Source organism: Neovison vison, chromosome 7 (genome assembly GCF_020171115.1).
Source record: "Neovison vison isolate M4711 chromosome 7, ASM_NN_V1, whole genome shotgun sequence".
Taxonomy (NCBI): domain Eukaryota; kingdom Metazoa; phylum Chordata; class Mammalia; order Carnivora; family Mustelidae; genus Neogale; species Neogale vison.
This window is the reverse complement of record NC_058097.1, coordinates 204,476,015-204,499,418: the sequence shown is the minus strand read 5'-3', so window position 1 is coordinate 204,499,418 and position 23,404 is coordinate 204,476,015. Positions and strand designations below refer to the sequence as shown.

At 66.2% G+C, this 23,404-nt stretch overlaps 2 protein-coding genes and 1 long non-coding RNA gene across 3 annotated transcripts; 2 read left to right on the top strand and 1 right to left on the bottom strand.

Moving 5' to 3' along the window:
- Positions 1-1,301: 1,301 nt before the first annotated feature.
- On the top strand, positions 1,302-1,697 carry PHLDA2 (pleckstrin homology like domain family A member 2; the record flags this gene model as incomplete). The annotated part of the gene is made up of 1 exon (XM_044260359.1): positions 1,302-1,697. A coding segment is annotated over exon 1 (363 nt), but the record flags the coding sequence as incomplete, so codon positions are not given.
- A 1-nt stretch (position 1,698) lies between these two features.
- On the top strand, positions 1,699-2,212 carry LOC122914598. The gene is made up of 2 exons (XR_006385802.1): positions 1,699-1,741; positions 1,887-2,212. It is a non-coding gene; the product is annotated as an uncharacterized LOC122914598 (long non-coding RNA).
- A 2,094-nt stretch (positions 2,213-4,306) lies between these two features.
- On the bottom strand, positions 4,307-23,311 carry SLC22A18 (solute carrier family 22 member 18). Its single transcript, XM_044261232.1, has 10 exons — positions 23,112-23,311; positions 19,749-19,846; positions 18,561-18,721; positions 18,138-18,270; positions 10,972-11,090; positions 10,127-10,234; positions 9,300-9,400; positions 6,864-6,965; positions 6,462-6,582; positions 4,307-4,542 (listed from the first exon to the last, which is right to left on the bottom strand). Exons 1-10 carry the CDS (start codon positions 23,253-23,255, stop codon positions 4,355-4,357), a joined length of 1,275 nt encoding a protein of 424 aa, XP_044117167.1. The 5' UTR covers positions 23,256-23,311; the 3' UTR covers positions 4,307-4,354.
- Between the last annotated feature and the right edge of the window lie 93 nt (positions 23,312-23,404).

Sequence of the window (23,404 nt, the reverse complement as noted above, 5' to 3'; positions counted from 1 at the left end):
CCCCCTTCCTGAGGGCCGGCAGGGCTCCCATCCTCGGGTTCCTAGCCCCAAGCCCCTGGTCCCAGCCGGTGACCCTGAAGGGCCAGGGTTCTGGACTGCCCTCTGCGAGGTTAGGGGACTTCCCAGGCAAACGACAGGGGTGGCTGGGGGAGGGTCAGTTCAGCGGCAGGGCCGGCTTCCTGAACCCGCACTGACTCCTGCGCTCTGCCGTCACCAGCGCCAGAACTTTTTGAAGCAGGGACCTGGGTTTTCCTCCGCACCTGCACCTGCGCTGCAACCTTGTCCCTGCCCGCCAGGGCACCCGGGCCCTTCCTGTTCGGTGTGCAGTCCTTTCCCAGGGTCACAGCTAGGTGGGGGTGTTGGAAAGTGGGTGTCTTGAAGAGGCCCTGGCCGCCGGGACCCTCTCCGGGACTCCACCCCCATCCCTGGGAACCGGGCGGGGCCAGCCGTCCCTCCTGCTCCTATAAAAGGGAGACAGTAAATGAAAAGCCCGCCCCCCCTTCCTACTGGGAAGCATGACTCAGCCGCCCCCACCGCCCGCCCCAGGCTGAGCCTCCAGCACCAGCAGAGAGTTTTCGGCACCCACAGGGCCTTTCGGAGGCCCCCTCCCCCCTGAGGGGGGTGCAGGCGGGGGCCAGCCGGCAGGAGGGCGCGGGAAGGCCAGGACCCCGGGGAGGGAGGAGGCTCCCTCACGTCCACGGGGCACTGTCCCTGCGTCCCTCATCGAACAGAAGTGTTACTGTCCCCACTTAAACGGAGGAGAAAGCAGGCTCACAGCACCCGCTCTCCGCGTCGGCCTGGCCCCGGGGTGGGGAAGACGGAAGGTCCGGCCAGGGACGGCCCGCGGGGCTGGAGGTGGGAGAGCAGGCCGGCGGGGCAGGGCCATCGGAGGGTCTCCCGGGGAAGGGCTCTCCGGGCGCGCGAGGACTGGCTGCCCGGGCGCCTGGAGGAGGGTGGGGGCCCGGGCCCCGCGGACTCCCCGCCCTGCGCCGGCCCCGTCCCCCGGCGGTTCCCGGGGCTCCCCGGCGTTGAGTCACCGCGGGCAGGGCCGGCCGCAGCGCATTCCTCCGCGGGGCCGGCGTCCGGGGCGGGGTGGGACCGCGAGTCACCCCACGGGGCCGGGGCCGGGGCGTCGGAGGAACAGGAGCGGAGCGCGCGGCCTCCCGCGGCCGCGGACGGCGGGGGCGCGGTCTCGGGAACAGGGGGCGGGGAGAGGGGCGGGGCATCGGCGCGGGGGCGGGGCCGGGCCCAGGCGGGGCCCTATAAAGGCAGCGCAGGGCGCTCCGGAGCGCACCGTCCGCACCGCCCGCGCCTCTGCCACCGCCACCGCCGCCATGAGGACGCCGGGCGAGGTGCTGCGCGAGGGCGAGCTGGAGAAGCGCAGCGACAGCCTGTTCCAGCTGTGGAAGAAGAAGCGCGGGGTGCTCACGCCCGACCGCCTGCGCCTGTTCCCCGCCGGGCCCGGCGCGCGCCCCAAGGAGCTGCGCTTCCACTCCATCCTCAAGGTGGACTGCGTGGAGCGCACCGGCAAGTACGTCTACTTCACCATCGTCACCACCGACCGCAAGGAGATCGACTTCCGCTGCGCGGGCGAGAGCTGCTGGAACGCGGCCATCACGCTGGCGCTCATCGACTTCCAGAACCGCCGCGCCCTGCAGGACTTCCGCAGCCGCCAGGAGCGCGCCGCGCCCGCCGCGCCCCCCGAGTCCCGGCCGGCCCGCGCGCCCTGAGCGCCGCCGCGGTGAGTGCCGGCCGTCGCGGGAGGCCGTCGCGCGGGGCACCGCGGCCGCGTGTCCGCGCGCGGGGCCCCGGGGAGACCCTCCGCCGGCCGGACCCCGGCCGCCCGCCGCGCGCCCTAACCGCCTGCTCTCCCCCACCCCCTCCAGGAGCCGCGCACTGGACGAGTCGGGTCGACGCGGGGCCGCGCCGCCGGCAGGAAACCCAGGGGGCCGCCCGGGACTGCGGGGGACCCGGGCGGGCCGCCCGCCCGCTGACCACAGTGAGGACAAAGGCCGGGAGCCGTGTCCCTGACCCACACGGAAGGATCTTCCCATGCGGAGCCACAGAGCCTCGGCCCGCTGAGCGGGCGCCTTAAATTATCAGACTATCTATGTATTTATTGGGTGGTTATCATGGAACCATCTGTCGTAATAGTTCGTTTTTGCATCAATGTGTTCATTCCAAATAAAATGATCTGTTCCCTTTTCTACCAGCCCAGGCGTGGTGCGGTGAGCTCGGGTTGGAGGCCCTGCCCGTGGGCGTCGGGTGGGGGTGGGGAGAGCCACCACCCTGGCGTCTGAAGGGCCCGGGGAGAGCTCTCTGAACCAGCGCAGTGTCATCTGCGCGGCCCTGTTCACGCCCTCCTTGCCAAGCAGCCTCTCCCGAGGCTGGGAAGTGCCCCGAGGTTTGTCCCCGGCTGACTTCTGCTCCTGGGTGTGCCTTGGGAGGACGGGGTGGGGGGTGGGGCTGGAAGGCCGGAGCTGGTGCTTGCCCAGGGAGGTCATTCAAACTGCCCCCTTGAGGTCCGTGCACCTCCTCTGCCCACAGACCCCAACGGCCGCCCACCACCACTCGCCACCTGTCCCGCAGCCCTCTTGAAGGAAGCCTCAGGCCTCTGGTCGCCTGCCCTTAACCCCACTCCACCCTGCGGCCGCAGCCACTTCTGGCCATGTGGCCACCAGGTCCTGCTGGCCGGCACCCACCATGTGGGGCTAGGAAGGCAGCGGGGCTTCTGGGCGAGTAAGGGGAGGCCTGGGCCGTTCCCAGTGGTTGGCAGCTGACAAGCCAGCAGCCTCTGCCCTGCCCGCCCAGCTGCTTCCTCTGGGCTTGGCCGAGACAGTGTGTCCAGGGCTGCCTTGCCTGGTGGGGAGAACTCAGGAGATGAGATCCTCCAGCCACTGGTGATGAGCCGGCCAGAGGACAGAATAACAGGACATTGTTCTCAGCCTGCTGAGGGGAAACTTCATTTCGGCGACCTTTCTGGCGGAAAGGATGTCAGGGGTGGGAGGCAGTGGCGTGGGGAGTGAAGAACCAGAATTGGGCCCTAAAGCCTTGTCACTCACACTGGACGCAGGGGAGCCCCGTGGGCCTCCTTGCTGGGTCTCAGGGCTGACTGGGGCGAGGGGGTGGGCGCTTGCCCCCTTCGCTGGGAAACCGGAGAAAACCATCCCTTGTGGGGCGCCTGGGGGGCTCAGTCTGTTAAGCGTTTGCCTTCTGCTCAGGTCATGATTCTAGCATCCTGGGATCGAGCCCTGCTTCTGGGCCCCTTCAGGCCCCTGTGGGTCCGCTTCTCCCCTCCCTCTGCCTCCCGCTCCCCCGCTTGTGCTTGCGCACGCGCTCTCTGTCAAATAAATAAAATCTCCAAAAAGAAAAGGAACCATTCCTTGCAAGGAATTTTCTCCTGAACACAACCTGTGCTTGGGGGAGGGGTTCCTCTGGAGAAGTGGAGAGAGTGGCCCGGGGGCCTGCACGGGCTTCAGATCCACCCCTGTCCTGCCCAGACCTTTATGGAGACCAAGGGTCAGTCCAGCTCAGGGTGAGATCCCCGTCCCCCATGCAGTTCACACAGAAGCTGGTCTGGTCTGAGCTCTTGGGCCAGGAGAGCTGACGGACCTCTGCTCTCTGCGGTCCCTCTGGTCGGGACCGCGGAATTTGGGGGTTGGGGGTCCCGAGTTGTAACAACCAGTTTTCCAGGCAGCCTGTGTGCGGGGCGGTGGCGTAGGGGGTGACCTTCATGGTTTCAGGGTCGCCTGCCCCCGCTACTGGATTGTTCTCTCTGGACTGGTCATGCTGGCCTCCCCTGCCTAGTGCTCCTCTCCCCAGACGGGGTGGGAGGTGAAGGAGGAGGCACGGGGCTCCCCAGCTCCACCCACCAGGCCCCCCACCAGGGAGTGCAGCCGGCTCCCTAGACCTCTTTCCAAGCCTTGAACTCCTCATCTTCGAAAACAAGCAGTTTCCGTTCACATGGGGTGACTGACAAGGGCGAATGGGCAGCGGCGTGCTTAGCCCTGAGGCCGAGTGGCGGAGGACTGGGGGTGGGCTGCAAGCTCCGGGCGCCAAGTTGCTCCAAGTTGCTCCGCGCGGTCTGGGTGGGGGTGGCGGGGCGGAGGAGGGGGCAGACTTCTAACCAGACGGCAATGCCCTCCAGGGGGCAGGGCCCAACGCACAAGGTCAACTCGGGGAGGCTGCTCTCTCAGGAGCCCTGGGGCTCTGCGGCCGGCCCCTCCTCCAGGAAGCTCTCCAGCCTCTCCATCCCTCTGGCGTTCACCCCCAACTGCCCTGTTCAACCCACGGGACTTTGCAGAAATTAGGCTGGATGAAAGGTTTATTGCCAGTCTGTGCTGGGGGACTGTGGTCACCAGACTTTGTCCGTCTTCTGGGGCAGAGGCAGTCTCCAGAGCACCAGGAGGACAAGGACATTGGTGGCGAACTGCACGTGGCCAAAGATGGGGACCCCAAAGCTGCGGTAAAGGAGGCCGCCCACGGTGGGCCCCAGGGTACGAGTCAGGGGCTGCACGGAGGCGCAGAGGCCCAGCATGGTCCCTAAGGGGCGAGGGCAGGGGGGCAAGTCAGGTTCGGCCAGGTCCCTCGGCACCACTGCCCTGGCCACTCCCGCCCGGGACACAGCCGAGGCCTCCCCTGTTCCACACCCCCGACCCGGTCCTGGCCCTGCTGCCCTGGCTCCCTCCACCCAGACCTGTGGGGCTGCTCCTTTTGGACCACCCAGAGGTGGGGCTGAGCCCGCGCCATGGCCCAGAAAGTTCCAGAGCCCCCCGAGGAGTTTGGGAGTGGAGCCACAGGCCCCAGGCTAGGCCCTGCCCTCCTAGACCTGCCAGGGCGATGGCATCCCAACGGGGCCAGGAACCGGGAAGGGTGGGCGTGGGGCTGGGGTCCCGGGCAGGCTGACACCCCCCCAGGATCACCCCACAGCCCCCACCCCTCATGTGGACGGATGAGTGCCTCCCCCACCCACTTCCCAGGCTCACCTCACTGCCTGAGTCCCCCGCTACCAGACGCCCCCACCCCGTCACTACTGCCCTCCCTGCGGCTGTGCCCTGTGCAAGCTACTGTGCATGTGGGTGACATCAACGTGACATGGCCCACAGGGTCCCGGGCTCCTGGGGCTCACAGCCTGTGTCTGTCTGTCTCTTTCTCTCGTCTCCCTGCTGGGCCGGCTAGGAGCTGCCTGGTGAGGCCCCGCCTGGGCTCAGGGGCTGGCGTGGGGGAGATTTAAGAGCGGCTTCTCCCATCGCCCACATGCCCTGTAGACACCGGGGAGCAATTACCACCCCCTCTGTGGTCTCGGGTTCCCAGGCTGGTGCTGAGAACCGGCTCCCAGCTCCTTCTGAGCGGAGGGGTGGGGCCTGGGGCTCCCACTGGGCGGGCTCAGTGTGGTCCCAGCGGCTTGGGAGTGCTCGGGCCTCCTGCCTGCCAGGCCGTGGCCCCATCTCTCCACACTTGGCTCCCCCACCTCCTCCTGGCCTCTCCTGGGTGCCAGCCCACCACTCCAGGACGCCCTCCAGGCCCGGCCGGCCACCCTGGGGAGAGGCCTTGCCCAGCAGCCACCTGGTTCCCATCTGGGCCTCTAGGCCTCAGTCTGTCCCTCGCGGACAGACAGGTAGATGGAGTGAGGGCTGCTGAGACTTCACCCTCAACCAGCCGCCAGAGCCCGTGAACTTGGCCTGTCCCAGGCCTGGACCATGCCTGCCAGGAGCGGGGAGGGCGTGGGCAGTAGCCACAGCCCTGTCAGGCCCCGGGGCCCGAGTGTGGATGGGACACTCGGGCCTCACCAAAGAGAGCTAGGTGCGAAGTGCAGACAGGGGTCGCTGTCTGGGGACACCTGTGTCTACCGGGAGTAGCGGGAGGGGAGCTGGGGGCTTCCTAGGTTTGACCAACAGTGTGCCTTCATGGACTCCCTCGTGAAAGACCTCCACGCCCCCTTCCCCTGGTGCCGGGGAGGGAACAGAGGACCAGCTCCTGCCTCCTCCCAGCCTCGCAGGCAAGCCCCTTCCTGTGCTGACCATACCTGGCCCCCCTGAGCCGCCTTCCTAACTGGCCCCTGCAGGAGACTTTCGGTTCTACACCTCCCTCCGCACCTCTGCCCACCTGGGGTGCCGGGAATGCCATCTTGCCATCCTCCTGCTTCGTGAAATCCTGCCCATGCTCCAGAGCCAAGCCAAACACCACCTCCAGGAAGCCCTCTTCCCATCTGCTAGGCCCGGCCCAGCCAGGTGGTGGATTTGCACCTGAGCCAACTTGCCGCCTGCCGCAGCTGCCCCCGCCCCACCCCATCTCAGACCCCAGGCCGCGGGCGCCCCTCCGCACTCACTGGGTCGGGGCAGACCCAGCTTGGAACTGGAGGAGCTGCTCTGTCTGAAACGGCCCAGAAAGCTGTCCAGAGAGGAGGGCCCGGGGCTCCCCAGGGCCTGCCCCTCCCTGGCTCCGGGGGCTGCGGCTCTCACCCGTGTCTGACGCTGGGACAGCCTTGGTCAGCATGCTGTCAGTGACCACGTTGAGGGCGCACAGGCTGAAGACCAGGCCAGGCATCAGGAGGCAGAAGTGGAAGACGTTGGACATCAGGGCCTGGCATGGGGCAGGGCGGAGAGGCCATGGCGACCAGGAGCCACCAGGGGCCGGGTGGAAGGGCCCATCCCTGCAGTCCCATGGAGGGCGGCCCCCGTTGGGGTGGAGGGGCTCACTGCATCCTGGGCGTGGGCAGAGGGCTGGGGGATGGGCCCGGGACCCCAACCTATTCTCCTGCGAGGTGCTGGTCACCCATGACACATCGGATGTGTAGGCGGCTGGGGGCTTATCTCTGTCCCGCCCCCCCGACCCTGTATGACAGCCCAGAGGGACATGCTCACCATGGCCAGACCCACGACCACGAAGACTAGCACGCCGGCCCGCAGCAGGGCCCCCTCTGAGAAGTAGCTGCTCAGCCGGCCGATGACCACGCCCTGAATGACCTGGGGAGACGGGGGAGGGGGCGGTGGTGGGAGGGGGCTGGACTGGCTGGGGGGATGCCCCCGCAGATGGGGACCTCCCTTGGGGTCCCCTCCCAGCTCTGGCAGCCACCAGGTCAGAGTAGCAGAGTGGGTCCCAAAGTTTGTGTGTGGCCGCAAGGGCCCCGGGGAGGGGGATGCTGGCCTGGCCCCCCACAGGCCCCTGTGAGCTCATGCGGCACTCAGAGGGCCAGCGGTCCCCTTCAAAGCGAATCTAACAAGACTGCTTTAAAGCAGAACCATAAATGTCCTTTAAAAAAAATCCTACTTTCAGACTCGCTTCCTCAGATTTCTTTGTTTGCTTGTTTTTGTAGAGGAAGGTCTCCTGGGCAGGTCCCTCGGCGCCGCACAGCTGGGGGGCTCTCAGCAGCTCGCGAGGGCGAGTCTGGCCCGTCCCCACTCGGACACACCCAGACCCAAACCCTGGAGCGGTGATGTTGTGCCTCAGTTTCCTGTTCACCTAAACAGTCCTGGACTCCATGCCTCGCAGGCTACTACTGCACGGACCCAGGAGTTAATAGGCCCGTCAGCTCGCACCTCCCCCAGCCCTAATGCGGGCCTCCTGAAGCCCCCACGTTCCGTGCACCCCTCTCTGACAGCACCCAGAGCTGGGGGGCCTCGTAAGACCTTGTCCAGCCTCTGCGCGGACCCTGTCTGCAGCCCCACCGCAGTCTGAGTAAATTCAGATCCTTCCTGCCCTGCACACTGCCCACCCCCGCCACGGCCTCAGAGGCGAGCCCTCAGCCTCAGCCTGCTCAGCAGCGGGTGAGCTCCCCAACCCCAGGCCCTTTGCACCTGCAGCCCTCCCAGCCCACACCAACCGCCCCATCTAAAGTTGCACCTCTGCCCTTCTGAGGACCCTATTCTCCTGCGGGGTGCTGGTTGCCCCGACACATGGGATGTGTAGGTGGCTGGAGGCTTATCTCCATCCCTCCCGACCCCATACTACGCGGCGAAAAGGCCTGGGGTGTAGGTGAAGGCATAGCCGGCACACCTCTCGCGGGAAGGTCTGCGACGGACTGAAGGCGGCAAATCCCCGGGGTGGCGTCGCCATCCCCTCACGTTAGGGCCATCTGGGCTGGCACTGCCCCCCGGCCCCCAACCCCAGAGGCAGCCCCACACCCGGGAAGCGGGGAGGGGGTGCTGTGGTCCCCTCGCGGTCACTTCACAGTGGGGCAGGAAGTGGTTGGGGGGGGCAGCAGGCGGGAGCCCAGCTGTGGGGCCAGGCGAAGCCTGTGGTGGGGGTGGCCCTCCTGCCCTGGGGGCCTGGGGGCAGGGAGGGGCCGGACCATGGGGGTTTGGGCTTCTCTCTGGAAACAGAAACCCCACCTCTGCCCACAGAGCCTCTAGATGGGGCTGGGGCCCGGCCACCCCCAGGGGCCGGCCACCATCCTTGCTGTCCCAGGCGGGGTCACCACTGTGCCCCTTGCCCCTGACCCGGCCACAGGCCCCCAGTCTGTCCAGCCCCTGCCCGCCGAGGATCTCAGGGGTCTGCTGGCTTTAGCTGACATGCCATCCTGGCCTCCCGGGGGTAGCCGTTCAGAACCGGCTCCAAGGACCCCCGACTCTGGCTGTGCTGTCACTGTTTAGTCCATATTGGTGGCGTGTGTCCCCCCAGGCCGGCCCTCCCCGCCTGCCACGCAGAACCACCCAGGAGCTGCTGACTCAGCCTGGGGGCCAGAGCGGTGCTGGGCCCAGGGCCGGGGAGCAGATGGCCTGGGGGTGCCGGGAATGTCACGGGCTTCCGGAGCGGTCCAGGACGGCCTTCTCCCCAGACGGTCCCAGAATAGCCCCGTCCGCACTCCGGCTGTTGGGCCGCCGTCCGGGGTGGCGGCAGCACGTCGCCACCTGTCCCCACCACCCCAGGGCCTGGAGCCGGTGCCCAGGGGCGGCTGGGGCGTGGGGCTGGAGCACTGGCCACCTGTCCCACCTGGACACGTGTCTCGGGCGTCTCCTGGTGGGCAGCTGCCAGGCTCGGGGCATCTCACAAGGACAGAGAGTGACTGTCACCCGGTGGGGCCGGCCTGTTCTGAGGGCTTGGCCACGTCATCACCACATGAGTCACCGTGCTCCCCTCACTGGACGGATGAGGAGTCAGAGACTCTGAGAGCTTGGGGGACCTGCCTGCTTGTGGGCGGGCGGCCTCGCCACATGCCCCAGCCATGAGGCGGGACGGCAGCCCCTGTCAGTTCACCGTCCGTGCCGCAGGGACACTGAGGCAGGCAGGCTGTGAGGTCCATCGCCTCCGAAGACCCCTGACCCACCCGTGGCATGCCCTGAGCACCGGCAGCCGCTTACCATCTGGAGAACCCCAAAGAAGGACGTGAGGTAGCCGGCCTCCGCGGCGTCCAGCTGGAAGAAGTCCATGGAGATGATGGAGAACATGACCATGAAGAGTCCTGGGAGAGGGGAGGAGGGGCTGCCTGGTCGTCCCCAAGCTCCTGGCCACAGAGCCCACCTCCCCTGCCAGTGGGCTGGGAACCTGGTTAGGCCACAGCGACCGACGGCGCTCCCAGGGATTTCATGGGTCCGTGGCTGGGGAAGCGCGGCCCCAGAGACCAGAGCAGACTGTGCCCAGGAAGGTCCGAAGCGTCCCTGTGGCCAAGCTGGCTAGAGCCTGGGGCACCCTGCATGAGGGCCGCTGGGAGGTGGGGCCCCAGGGCTGACAGTGTGGGATGCTGTGACCCTGTGCCCACTGGTGGCCCCCAGAGAACCCTTTGAATGAAGTCAGCCACTCCGGTCCCATCGCTGTGACCCCAAAGAGTCGATCGGGATCTGGGACAGCCGGTGAGGGCTGGGTCGGGCAGCCCCTGCCTCCGCATTTACCCCTACAGACCCGACTCCAGGACCTTCACTTTCGCAAAGGCAAGAGCTTCCTGGTCTCTGCACTGCCCCCCAGTTAGAGGACCCCAGAGTGGGGCTCGGAAGCCACAGCGGGGACACCGAGGACTGAGTGGCAGGTGGGGCCTGTTTCCCGCTCTTCCCCTCCTCACCCGAGCAGCCATCCGGCCTAACCAGGGACCCTCTCCTTCTCCGGGACCCACATGACGGGTGACGGCACGGGGGGGGCGTGGAGCGCGGGACACCAGGCAGAGGAAGGGTCTGCACCAGGCTCTGGGACTCACCGGAGGGGAAGCCGGACACCACCTTGATGAGGAACACGGGCAGGACACCGGGCCGCAGCAGCAGGCGGCTGATGGCCTTCAGGTCAAACACGCCGGCGTCGGGTCTTCCTGGGGGACCCCGAGAGGCCACTCAGACTGTGCGGTGGCCCGCTCCCCAGCTCCCCAACCTGGTCGCCCCGCCCCCGTCTGGCTTCCTCGGGGGTCTGCCTGTATTTGCCTCTTTCTCTGTCCCTCGCAGGCATGTCCTCCCTCCTGACCCCTCAGTCACTGGGCACCAAGGCGTGGGGTCCTCTGCTGGCCCCTCTGTGGAGCCCTGACCTTCCCTTGTGGCCCCAGGAGGCCCCACGTGCCCTCGCTGGCACCACTCTGCCTCCCACCTCGGCGTGGCCCCAGAACCTGCGCCCCGGGGCACCTGCCTCCGTGTGGCTCAGGATCCCGGCTCACCCCTCCCCGTGGTCCCTCCTGTCCTTCCTGCGCCTCCCCTAACATCCCCCCTGCCTCCTGCCTCGGCCTCTCTGAGCACCCCACGCTTTCCTCCCCCGAGACCGCCCCCAGCTCAGCCCCGATGGCGCTGGCAGCCGGGAGACGCCGGGCTGCAGAGCGGCTCAGGGAGGGAAAGAGGATGCAAGTGGCCCCTAAATTCTAACCCCTGCCCCGCGTGCCTATTGCTTGGAGCGTGTGCTGGGCTCGGCGGGCAGGAAGCCACTGCGGACGCTTTGGTGTGTCCTGGTCTTGGCCAGCTCTCCCTGAGGGGAGGCCTGGGGCGCTGGCTGGTGAGGCGGGGGGGGGGGCTCATGCCTTGGAGCGACCCGGCATCCGGGTACGGTGTACCTGGCGGGGCTCACCTGGCGGGGCCGCCGGAGCATCGGCGCTAACCACTTTAGTGCTGATGGGGATGCAGGTGAAGCTGAGGACGGCTGCCACGAGGTTGGCCACGAGAGCCACGGAGGCCGGACACTGAAGCCTGGGGTGAAAGCAGTGGTCACACAGGACAGGGTCTCTGGGTGCGGGATCTCCCCCAACGGGATGAAGAAGCAGGTGAAGCTGTCACCCTGCCTGATGTTCCCGTGACAGCGGCAGCCTCTGGCATCCCCGGGTCTGGTGGGGGGGTCGCGGTGGGAGCCGGGCACCTGAGCCCTGGAGGGCCGGGGCGGAGTCTCCCAGGAGACGGTCGGCTCCCAGACTGCCGAGGGTTAGGAAGGCCCCCCGAGGACGGGCTTGGGGCACACGTGTGGGTGTACCTGCGTGTGTGCACGTGTGTGCACGTGTGTGTGTGTGTGTGTGTGTGCACATGCACCCTCTGCTCCCAGCCAGGGCGGGGCATCCCACAGCTGGGGACCCCGGACTCAGCCCCAGCCTGGTCTTCCCATGTGGAGGAGACCCCGCATGGCTCCGCAGAAGTGGGCCGGCCACGCGTCCTTCCCATTTGACAGAGGAGCAAACTGAGGTCCCTGTCCCCAGATCAGTCCTCGTCCCTCTGGTGGGACTGGAAGGCCTCCTGGAGTGGGGGACGTCTCGGCAGTTCCTTTGAGTGCCACATGTCTGGGCCTTTGGGCTGGTGGGGAACGTCGCGGCCCGGGTCGGAACACCAGGACAGGGTGCGTGGGAGGCCGAGGCGTAGGGGTGCAGAGGCCTGGACTGGTTCCACCCGGGGACCCCCACACAGCCCGGTCAGGCCTCCTTCCCCTCCCGCTCCGTAGTCCTCAGGAACCCCTGCTATGGCGCCCCATCTTCCTGCAGGGTGGGCACGCCGGGCTAGGGAAGGGTGTCAGACGCCGCGCTCAGGACACCGTCCTGCCTGCCTTCCCAGAGCGCCAGGGACCCAGACTCCAGCGGGCCCTCAGCTTCTGCGTCGGAGAAAGTCCCTCCCCGCGTGAGTCACCGCGCGGAAACTCAGCCGCTGACTCCCCTGGAAGGGCCAGGTGGCCGGGCAGCCAATGTCACCCGACAGCGCGGGCCCTTCCGATCATTACCATTTCTTGCGGAGGCCGACCTGGGCCGCTCCTGGGGGTGCAGGGGGGAGATGGGAGGGAATGGAAGCTTCTTACTGTGCCAGGCCCCTCTCTGACCTTCCAGACCGGCGCATGGCCTCAAAGCCCTTCCCCTCAGCCGCGGGGGAAACTCCTGCACATCCTGCAAGCGCCCTTCTCCGCGAGCCCCCGGCACTCTGCCCGCTGGGCACCTCTGAGAAGGGCCTGCTCCGTTAGATGGCCAGTCTGGCCCCAAGGACAAGTGCACCTGGGAGGACCCTAAGCCAAGACCCCAGGGAACATCAGACCATGGACACACGTGTGAGCTATTCCCAGGCTCCGAGTCCTAACCCAAGCTCACCAGCGTCGCCTGTTAGTGACCTCAGGGCATAGATGCAAGGTGCCCTTGGCCCTCCTCGGAGTGCAAAGAAAGGACTTGCCCTGCCCCTCCCCAGCACAGCTCCTGCGTGTGCACACACACGCACACACAGAGCTCCTACAGGATCCTGACATAGGCAGGACAGGCCCTGTCCTACATGGGATCAGGGGTCTAGGGGGGACAGCCCCCCATCTCCAGCCTGGACTGCCCAGGCTCACACAGGTGGTCGGCAGTAGGGCTGGAAGTCGCCGACCCTCCCCTCCCCCACTGGCCCATCTCTGTCCCCTTCCCTCCCCCCACTTGCCGACCCCCACTGACCAGGATGGTGGATATCCAGGCCTCCTGACCACCAAGCTTCCCAACCAACGGGCATTTCCACTGACCAACAGGTCAGAGGGTCAGAGGCCTGCGCTCAGCTGCCTGGGGAGGGCCAGGGCTGGCAGGGGCTGATCTGTGACGCGGGCAGGGACACCCTGGCCCTGACGGCTGGCCCCAGAGAGAAGGCTCTTTCTTCAGGACCTGCGCGTCACTGCTCGGGGCCTGGCGGACAGGGACAGAACCTGCTTTCTTTGCCAGATGCCCCGGAAATTCGCGGGAGCAGGGGCGGCCACTTCGATGGCTATTTTGGGAGGCTGGTGACAAGCGAGGGCTGGGTGGTGGCAAGGAGCCAGGCCCCTCCTTGGGGCATCCGACCCACCCCGTAGCATGAGGGCTGGTAAACTGAAGGGAGCACGGGGAATCTGGGGGCCCTGGAGGGAGGGGGAGGGTGCAGCTTCCCAGGGGACGTGAGGGTGTCCTTCTCCCACCAGCCCCCTCCAACTCCCCCAGGACAAGTGCCAGAGGGTGAGCAGAAGGCAAGGGGAACAGATGCGGCCCGCCAGCTCAGCAGGCCCCCGCCCTCACCATCGCATGGAGGGCCGTGGCCTCGGCCTGGGACTCTCTGGCCTGGTGCCCCCACCAGGCGCTGCTCTGTCCTCCAGGACACAGCTCGGCGCCGCTCTCCAGGGCCCATAGGGTCAGTGCGCCCCTGAGCACGGGGCAGAGTCAACTCCCCTGTGGGGAGGCCTCTGGCCTCCTTTGCACAGGATCCCACGGAGCTGCTGTGGGCTTACTGGAGCCCAGAGAGAGACCGAGTGTCAACCACCGCGGCCTGTGACGCTCCCGCTTCTGTGTCCGCCCATCCCTTCTGTTCTCGGTTGAGTGGACCAACAGGAGGTCGGAGGGATGGAGGCCAGGACGGGGTTCTGGACAGGACTCTGGGCACCCGAGTCTCTGTCCTTTTGCCCTTCTCTGCGGCGACCTTGCTGGGTGACCCGCTCTCCTCAGAGGCAAATGAGGGCTGGACTCCCTGGGGGCCGGCCTCCCCAGACACGCTGTCCGGTACCAGGTTCCCAGGGGCCGCAGAGGGCCTGCCTTTCTTCCTCAGCCCAGGGGCCTGTCATTTGCCAACGGGACATCATCAGGAGGGCGGGGGGCCGGGCCATCTGCCCACCCTGCAGGGATGATGCGCATTTGCTCTCCTCCCCCACCCTGTCCGGCCACAAGGTGACAGCACTCATGAAGCCAGGACGCCCTCGCCCTGCTCTGAGGCTCCCCTGGCCCCAGGGGGCTCAGGACTCTGCTCTGGAACCTGGAGGACAGGCTGCTGTCGGCGGGACCTAGCCTCCCATGACACCTGGCTGCGAAGGTCACCAGAGTCTGGCCTGGGGCTGGGGCGCAGAAGTCACCCTGCCCTACCCAGTCCTTGGATGCTGTAGCTAGAACACTGTCTGAGCATGGAAGCCCTGTGGGGCTGCTCCTGATTCAGCCTCCCTCTGCCTTCCAGGTCCCAGAAAAAAGGCCAGGAAGCCCTGCCTGGCCTGACCCTTCCGGCCCTCCATGCTCCCCGAGCACCTGGTCCCCCCACTTCCAACCACGCCGGCCTCCAAGCAGGTCCCAAGCTCCTTCCTGCCCCAGGGCCCTTGCACATGCTTTCCCTTTGCCTGGAACACGGTCCCTGCCAGCGCCTCCTTCAACAGCGGACTTCTCCCTCACCTCTCAGGTCTGAGCCGAGCTTTTGGCCAGCTGGGCCTGGTCTGTGCACTGCCCTGCGCGTGGGACACCCAGGGTCCTCCTGCTGGGTCCCTATCCCCCCCCACCACGGTGGGGAGAGCCTGGGGAGAGCCTCGGTGAGCTCCACGAAGTGGAGCAGGCCGCTGGGCTGACCCAGGCGTCCCTCCGGACGCAGTCATTCAGGGCAGGCGCTTACTCATTAACTTCCAGGGGAAACAGTGGTGTCGCGGTGTCACCGGGGCGGAAACCCTCTGTCAGCAGGATAAGGGCTTCCCATTCCCCAGTCAGACCCGAGGCCGAGATAACCTCCCAAGTCCTCAGGGAGATAAGGGGTGTCATAAATTCCCTGAGACACCAAGGGCCCACCAGGCCCAGGAGGGCTGCCCGGTGACCCTGAGGGGCGTCAGCTGGCCTGACCTCCAGGGTCTGTAGCTGGGGGCTGCCCCAGCATCCTCCTCGGTCTCCCTGAACTGCCGTCCTCAGGGGCATCTGTCCAAATCCTGAGGCCCTGCAGGGCACAGAGCCCCCCATACCCGAGACTGTGTGCAGCAGCCCACGACACTCAGCAAGTGGGGTCTGCCGGCTCTGAGTCCCACTGTCAGACCTGCCCCCCCCCCCCACTGTCAGCAGTGTTCCTTCAACAGGTGGCTCCCCTTTCCAGGAATCCCTGGACCCCCTCCCTGGGGACCTGACTCTGGGCCATGAATCACAGAGCGTCCCCACCTGCTAAGTGACTCAGAGCCTGGGCCCTCTGCGGGAGCCCAGCCTCCCAGCGGGAGTGGAGCTGAGCTCCAGCCTGAGCCCAAACCAGTTAAACCAGTGCCCCTCCCACACCTGGAGGCTGCCAAGGCCACTTCCTCTCTCTGCCCCCTGCTCCCAGGAGGTGGGGGGCATGGCTGAGGACTTTTGCGGGAGGGGTCGCGGGAGGTGCCGTGGGCGGGAAGGTGGAGGCCGGGGAGCCCTCACATTGTGCCTTGGTTTCCACGGAAGAGAGGGAAGGAGGAAGACACAATGTGGCCCTTGCCCCAGGAGGACAGGCAGACAGGGCACTGGCCCCTGCCACGGGGCACTGGGATCCTGGAGCCCACTTGCCCTGGGCCTTGGACAGGCTCCTGGAGCTCCATGGGGGAGACACTCCCCCCAGGACCTCGGGTTTTCCCACCCATCCAAGGAAATGTAGGGGCTGTAGAGCACCTTCTATCTTGGGACGGAAGAAGGAGAGGAAGCACATGGATTGTTCTGGAAGGTAAGGGCAGGCGTGCGGGCCATCCTGGGGGCTGCTCGAGGAAAGGGCAGTGAGTGGTGTCCTCTGGGCCAGGAGCTGGGACGGAGGGAAAGGAAAGTGACGGCACGAGGGGATGCGGGAGCGGCTGGCGGGGGGAGGCTCCGGACAGCCCGCACACGGTGCAGCTCGGCCCGGCTCACGGGTGAGAGCGCCTGTCCCGGGCACCGGAGGGGCCCGGCGGCCCGCAGCGGCTGGGCTGTTCAGCGTCCAGGTGGGGCCGCACGGGGGGCTCCCGCTGCCCTGCCTCTCCCTCTTCCGCACCCTCTTCACACCCAGGCCCACTCACGTGCCCCCAACCTTCCTGGGGAGACTAACGCCCTCTTTCTCTTGCTCCCACCACCCCAGCCGCTCACGTGCAGGCAGAATCGTGGTCACTGCCACCCCGTCAGCGCGGTGGGGCTCTCCCTTCTGGGACCCACATGCCTCTTGGCTTCTGGAATGTTCTTCCGGATCTCCTTCCCTTCATGTCCTCACTATGCCTCCTCTCACGTGAAGTACCACGTCAGGGCTCGGGGCTCGGGGCTCCACCTGAACCAGTTCCTAGGGCTTGAACACCACCCACATGAGGACATGGCTCGCCCGGCCCGGCCCCAGACCCTCAGTTCACACCTGCACCCCACCCGTTGACAAAACCAAGGCAGACCCTGCCCTCTCCCTCTCCGGACTGGGCCAGGGGCCACCTGGCGGGTCTCCCTGCAGAGGTCTCTCTCCCACGTTCACACAGTAGCCGGGTCACACCCCTCCCCTGCCCACACCTGCCCAGGGCTCCACGGCCCCCCACACACCTCCCCTCCGTCCCCTCCCTGCTGCCCCACTCTAGCCTCACCAGCCTCATCACTCCCCCAACCTCAGGGCCTTTGCATCTGCTGGGTCTTTGCTTCCCCAGACGTCCTCCTGCCTCCCCCGTCACTCCTTAGTGGGAGGTCTTTGAGACCACCTGTCCACCAGCCCTCAGTCTTGCTCTTACTTTGTACCCCACGTGGCTCACCCCAGCATTAGAGAAATGCGTGTCATTTTCCCTTCATCTGAGAACTTGGCCTGTACTGCTCCCTGCCATATCCGGATCGTGGAACCCCAGGGCACTTAGCAGGCTCAGTAAACACCAGCGAGGAACCTGATAGACGGAGCCCTGCCCTCCCCACTCCGGCCTCTGCCGGAGGAGCCCAGCGGAGACAGACCTGCAAAGGCCAGGCGCTGATGAGAATGCTGGGGGTGTGGACAGAGACCTCCCTCCACACTGGGAGCTGGCGTCACAGGGCCACCCTCGCCTCCTGTTCCCCGGTCCCCGGGGATCAGCCGTCACCCGGCTGCATCCACCGCTCCTGGGGTCTGTAGCGGAGGGTCACCAGGGTTGGAAGGCCTGGGGTCAGCAGAGGAGGCTGCATGCGCTTGCTTGCTTGTGTGTGTGTGTGTGATTCGCATGAGTGTGCATGCGACTCGTGGGTGCGTGTGTGTGTTTCCTGTATGAGTGTGACTCAGATGAGTGTGTGTGATTTGTGGCTGAGTGTGTGATTCATGTATGAGCCTGTGTACGAGTGCGTGCGCGTGTGATTCAGATGCCAGCCAGGCCCCGCCCCCGAGTGACGTCCCAGGCCGGCTCCCCAGGCCCGCACAGGGTGGATGGGTCACCAGCGGGCACGGCCCCCCCTACAGCTGGGCACCCACCTTCCAGACCGAAAGCCAAGACTTGGGTCTGAATGAAGGCAAGGGGCAAGGTCCGATGCTAAGAAGAAACCGATTTTGAGTGTGTGTTGGGGCGCTGGGGGCGGGGAGGAGGAACAGGGTGGGGCACTAGTCTCCCGGCGGCGGAAATGAGGGGCCCCTCCCTAGTCCGGCGGAGCCTCTCCAGGGCAAGGTGTCTCCGGTCCAAGGTTAAGGCGCACTCCCGGCCGCGCTCTGGGGCGGCTGGGACAGACACGGCTCCGCGCTGTTCCTAAACCTCCGGAAACTGGGTCCGGTTGTCCCCAGCGACCCCCCACCCCGTCCCCCTGGCCACAGTGTGCCAACGGGTCAGGCCGGGACCCCGCCTCCAGGGCCTGCCCTCTGGCTTCTCTAGGTCCAGACACCTGAGGGCCACGCCTCCCCCCAGCTGGGAACCCCTGGGGCGCTCCCTGCCCCGCCCACCCAGCTCCCCGCCCACCCACTAACCCCGCCCACCACCCAGCACCCCGCCCACCCACTAACCCCGCCCACCGCGTGGGGCCGGCCGGCTCTCCCTTCACCTGGGCCAGGAGGCTGGGCCTGCAGATGGGGAGACCGACGCTGGTCTCCGCTGTCCTGACCCGCACCCCCGCTCCCGGCCGGGTTCCCGCCACGGCCACTCACCCGCACGCGGCGCTCAGAGTCCCGCCGAGCAGCGAGCCGGAGATCATGCCGACCCCGAAGCACAGGCCCAGTCGGCCCAGGGCCGCCGGCCGCTCCTCGGGTGCAGACAGGTCCGCGATGACCATCTGAGCGGCTGGGGGTGGAGTGGGGGGTGCTGAGAGGGGTGGCCCCGCCTCAGAGGCCCCTGTGGCCCAGGCCACGCCCCTTCCCCTCCCCCACCTGCTCCCCAGGCCACATCCCCGTGTCACACCTGACCCCCTCCACCCCAGTCCTACTCTCAGGCCCAGACTGGCATGCAGAGGGTGACCTCTGTCCTGCCCTCTGGCTCTGGCCACACCAACCTGGGCCCAGGCTCCCCCCCGCCCCACGTGCCCCGCACCTTCCCACCCACAGTCCTCCCACAGGTGCCCAACCTGGCCCTACCTGGCAGCCCGTGCATGAGGGCGGCAGGTAAGGGCAAGGCATAGAGCAAGGCCACGCCGGGCAGGGCTGGGCTGCAGGCGGCCGCCAGGAGCAGGTAGAAGGCAGAGGACGCCAGGAAGCTGAGCGTGAAGGCCGCCCTCGCCCCATGCTGGTCGGCGAACCTGGGGGCCCGAAGCCATGAGCCCTATGGATACCAGGCAGGGTCCTCGCTCCTCTGCCCCTGACACCCACCCCATGGGCTGCCAGGTCTCTAGGCCACAGGGATCCCCTCATGGCCAAGGAAGGAGACCTGGGTGTAGGATGTTGGGGGAGGGCCCCCACGTGGAGGGCCTCAGCTTGCCCCAGCCTCTGCTGGGCTCCTTGCCATTTCCTGGGGGTGTCCGGCCCAGCTGGGCATTTCCACTCCCCTTGAGAAAACCTTGTGGGGCCCCAGCGGAGCACGGGCCTGCTTGTTGTACAGTAAATGTCTCCCAGGGGCACCTGGGGGGCTCTGAGTGTTAAGGGTCTGCCTTTTGCCTTTCGCTCAGGTCATGATCCCGGGATCCCCCGCCCCACCTGGGTCAGGCCCAGGTTAGGGTGGAGCCTGCTTCTCCCTCTGCCCCTCCCCCTGCTCCTACTCTCTCTCTCTCAAATAAATAACTAAAATCTTAAACAAACAAACAAACAAACAAATTCATGTCTCCTAGGCTCCAGCCCTTTCTCCTCCTGCCCCCAGCATCCCCAGGAAAACCTCCAGAGCCCCTGCTCGCTGGCTTTCCCGCCTCTGGAGCCCGTTTCCTGCACATCCTGAAGATCCTGCCTCGCTCATCTGGCCTCCTCAGGGTTTGTGGAAGGATGGGTGCTACCCTGACCCAAACCCAAGAACAACACCCCCCCCACTGCGGCCCTGAGGGGTCCTGAAGATTTGCTGGTGGGACCCCCAGCTCAGTGGGCTGGACGTTTGCAGCCACCAGTCTTGCTAGAACAATCCTCTCTCTGGCTGCCACCAGGATTGGTGGATATGGAGGTGGAGGGGTACAGGGGTGCCCCCCCCCGCCTGTGAGGGACCATAGGCCTGTGCTCGGCAGGCCCCTCCTGTGCAGCAGGGGCTGCCATTGCCAGGGTGCGCCCATGCTCAGGTCTGGGAAGCTGGCATGACCCAGCCTGTGACCTCTGAGGGGCGACCCTGCCCACCCCTCCCCTTGGTACCTGCCAAACACGGGCCCCCCCAGAAGCTGAAGCACGCCGAAGGCCGTCTGCAGGTAGCCAAAGGCCACGGAATCCAGGCCCAGCTGCCGGGTCAAGTACTGCAAACACAAGAAGGGCGCGAGGGAAGGGTCAGGGGGTCTGGGGTGCGCAGTGGGTGGGGAGTGGGGGAGGTAGCCCTGAACTGGAGGGGAGGGAGGCCTGCCCTCTGGCTCTGACCATGCTGTGGTTGTGGTGTGCCCGTGAGGGGGCCCTGGGCCTGGAACTCAGCTGCCCATAGCGAGGAGCTCACTGGGGCCTCTGGGTCCAGCTTGCGGGGCTCCGTGCTCAGTGAGGGGGGGGGACTGGCCCTCCTTCCCTGTGGCAGGGCACACCTGACCCCTCCGAGGCTGCCTGGTGGACTGTGGCATCTTCCGGGGCCAGCAAGAGATGCTCCCCAAATACCCTGATGGCCTCCGGAAGCTGACCCATTTTCCAGCAGGACCCATGCCTGCTCTTGGGGGCTCCTGGGGTCTGCTGGCGCCCACCTGGGGAGGGGAAGGCCGTGACCGGTGTCTCTCCAGGGAATGGGAGGGTTAGCGCGCTCTAATCCTGGGACTTCAATATCTGCACCCTGGCCTCTGAGTTCCTGGCCCCTCCCTCCAGTGACCCCACCTGTAATGGGTTGAATTGGGTCCCCCCCAAAAGTCCTAAAGCTCAGTACTCGGAATGTGACCTTATTTGGAGACAAGAGTCTTTTTTTCATGTTCGGTTAGGCCCCCCGTATGGTGCGTAACCGGCCGCGAGGTGGTCTTCAGCGGATCTGTGGTTAAGTATAACACTCTGTGCTCATCCAGCAGCGTGTGCCCTCCTCATACCCTTCACCTGGTAACCCCTCCCCCCACGGAAGCCCCCGATTGTTTCCTGGGGTCCGTAGTTGGAGATACCGTCTTTGCAGAGGGAACCAAGTTCAGGTGAGGTCATTAGGGTGATCTGGTGTCTTTACACAGAGGGGAATTTTAGACACGGACACGCCCAGCAGGACAGCCACGCCAGAGGACAGACGGGCAGACACTGGAATATTTGGGGAGGGGCTAGGACCAGCAGAAGCTGAAAGAGGCAGGAAGGACCACCCCCTGTGGGCTTCAGAAGGAGGCCTGAGACCCCGGGGATTCAGACTTGTGGCCCCCAGACTGGGAGACGGCCAGCTCCGGTGACTGTCTCGGCAGCCCCAGGACACAAGTACCCCTCGCCCTGGACCCCGCGCCCTGTACTCTCCCTCAGCTCGGTCCAGGGCATCCCTCCGCCTGCTTTGTTTCTCGGGTGCACACCCCTCTCCCCAGTGCAGCTGAAATCCCCCTGCTCCTGGCGTGGGGTGCGGGGTAGGGCTCGGGGGTGCTGCTGAGCCCCCCTGGGGAAGCCCAAAGCCCTGCTCTGGGTCGGGTTTCTCCTGTCGGCGCCCCGACCGCACCCTCATCACTCAGTCCCCTAGTGAGGCCGCGCTCTCCCCCGCCCCAGTGTAGCCCACCTTCTCGCACTCACACCTGCCTCGTCCTCCCCTCCCACCCCAAGGACCAGCTCCTCTGCTCCATGGTTCACGCGTCCGCCCCTGCAAGGGTTCAGGTCCGAATCCTCGGTGTCATCCCTGACCACCCCTCTTTCTTGCACAGTCACATCCAATCCATTGGCAGCTCCTGGGTTCAGCCTTCATGACAGACCTTAAAGCCAGCGGCTTCCTGCCTTCCCCACGGCCAGCAACCTCCTGGTGTCCTGGCAGCCTTCCTGGGGCCTCATCTCCATCTCCCCTTGGGTCACTCCTCTCTAGCTGCGCTGTTCTCACTGCCCCAGGGCCTTTGCATCACCCAGGTTTGCTCAGTTTCCTCTAAGCCTGCCCTCTGGGGGAGGCTTTCCTGTCCCAGTCCGTGGGCCCTCCCAGGCCCTGCAGTAGCCTTCTCTCCCACACAGCACAGTCTAAGCATCGTGAAGTCCATGTCTGCTGTATTCCAGGTCCTGAGAACAGGACGCACTTGGTGGGTGGTCGGGTAGCATTTGCAGAAAGGAATGTTCCACCCTTGTTCTGTGCCTTTAACTGTCCATGCGTCGCTCCCCGCACCAACCCTCCTAGGGAGGGATGTTGTGACCCATTGCAGACGACAGGACAGCGAGGCGTCTGGTCAGCCCACATGGCTGCTATGGAAAGGAGTCAGGCCTTGGAGTTGGGGTGCACCCTTGGGCTGGGAGCTCCCGGCAGCAGAGGCAGGGCGCCTCCCGCTCGGATCCCCGGGCACAGCCTGCTCATGAGAATCCCTTGGGGAACTTTATTTGTATTATTGTTTTTGTTTATTTTTATTTTTTATTTATTTCTTTTAAGATTTTATTTATTTATTTGACAGAGATCACAAGTAGGCGGGGAGGCAGGCAGAGGGAGAGGGAGGGAAGCAGGCTCCCCGTTGAGCAAAGCCGGATGTGGGGCTCGACCCCAGGACCCTGAGAACATTGCCTGAGCCAAAGGTAGAGGTTTAACCCACTGAGCCCCCCAAGCGCCGCCACCCACCCCTGCCAGGAACTTTAAAAAGTGGCCGATAGCTGTGCTATGGCCGCACACAGACCAGATGGGAAAGGCCCTCGGGGACATCCAAAGCCCCCTGGGTGCTGCTGCCTGGGGAGGGTGAGACCCGGGCCAGCCCCACGGGGGGGTCTGTGGACAGACGGAACAAGCTGGCAAGCAAAGGCGGACTCTATGGACAGCGGTAGGTGGGCACCAAGCGCTGACCATGGCCGAGTAGCGAACCGCCTACGCTTACCGGGCAGAGTTCCAGTCCAGGGGAGGCTGCTGGGGAAGAGATGGGGCCAGCCCCGCCCTCACGCCCTGGTCGGGGAGACAGGAATAATTTAATATTGTGGGACAGGAAGTGGGGCGTTGGGCAACCTACAGGAGGACGGACCCAGCACGACCTGAGTGGAAGGGAAGAGGTTCCAGGGTCTGGGCAGGTGTTGGGAGGGAAGGCTCCCTGCCGAGGAGACCTGAGCCCAGAGGCCTGAGCCAGGACAGGCAGGAGCCCTGTGGCTGCTGGAACAGAGGATCGATAGGGCAACAGCCCGGGCGGGGCGGGAGGGACAGAGCCAGGCCAGCCAGGGGGAGGGGCGCTGTCCCCACAAGGGCTGCGTGACCGTGGGGGTGGCTCTCTGTGGCCCCTCCCTGGGTCTGCCCTGCACCGGCCCCAGAAAGTGCTGATGGAGAGCCCAGGAGGCACAGCCCCCGGGTTCCCCAGTGAGGGGCCTGGACAGCCCTGGGCCCCCACTCCCAGCTCCTGCCGTTGCCCGGATGGAGGAGGAGAGGGATGATGGGGCGTACGGGTGGCTGGCTTCCCCGGGGGAGGGACTCACCGGCATGATGGAGAACCGCATGAAAAGGCAGGTGAGCTCCAGGGCCACCAGCACGTAGGAGAGTATGATGACCTGGGAACGGCCCAGGGAGCCCATCCTGCTGGAACGCTGGCCCTGGCCCCCAGCGGCTCCGGTTCCCCGCATCCCGGGCAGGTGTGGTGGGAGACCCCGGACGGATCTGAGCAGGAGGCCGGCACAGTGGGCAGGGTCCAAAAGTCGTGCCGCTCTGGGCAAGGGTGCTGAGTCACAGGGCGGGAGGCGGGCAGCGCCCGGCCTGTGGTCGGCGAGAGGGC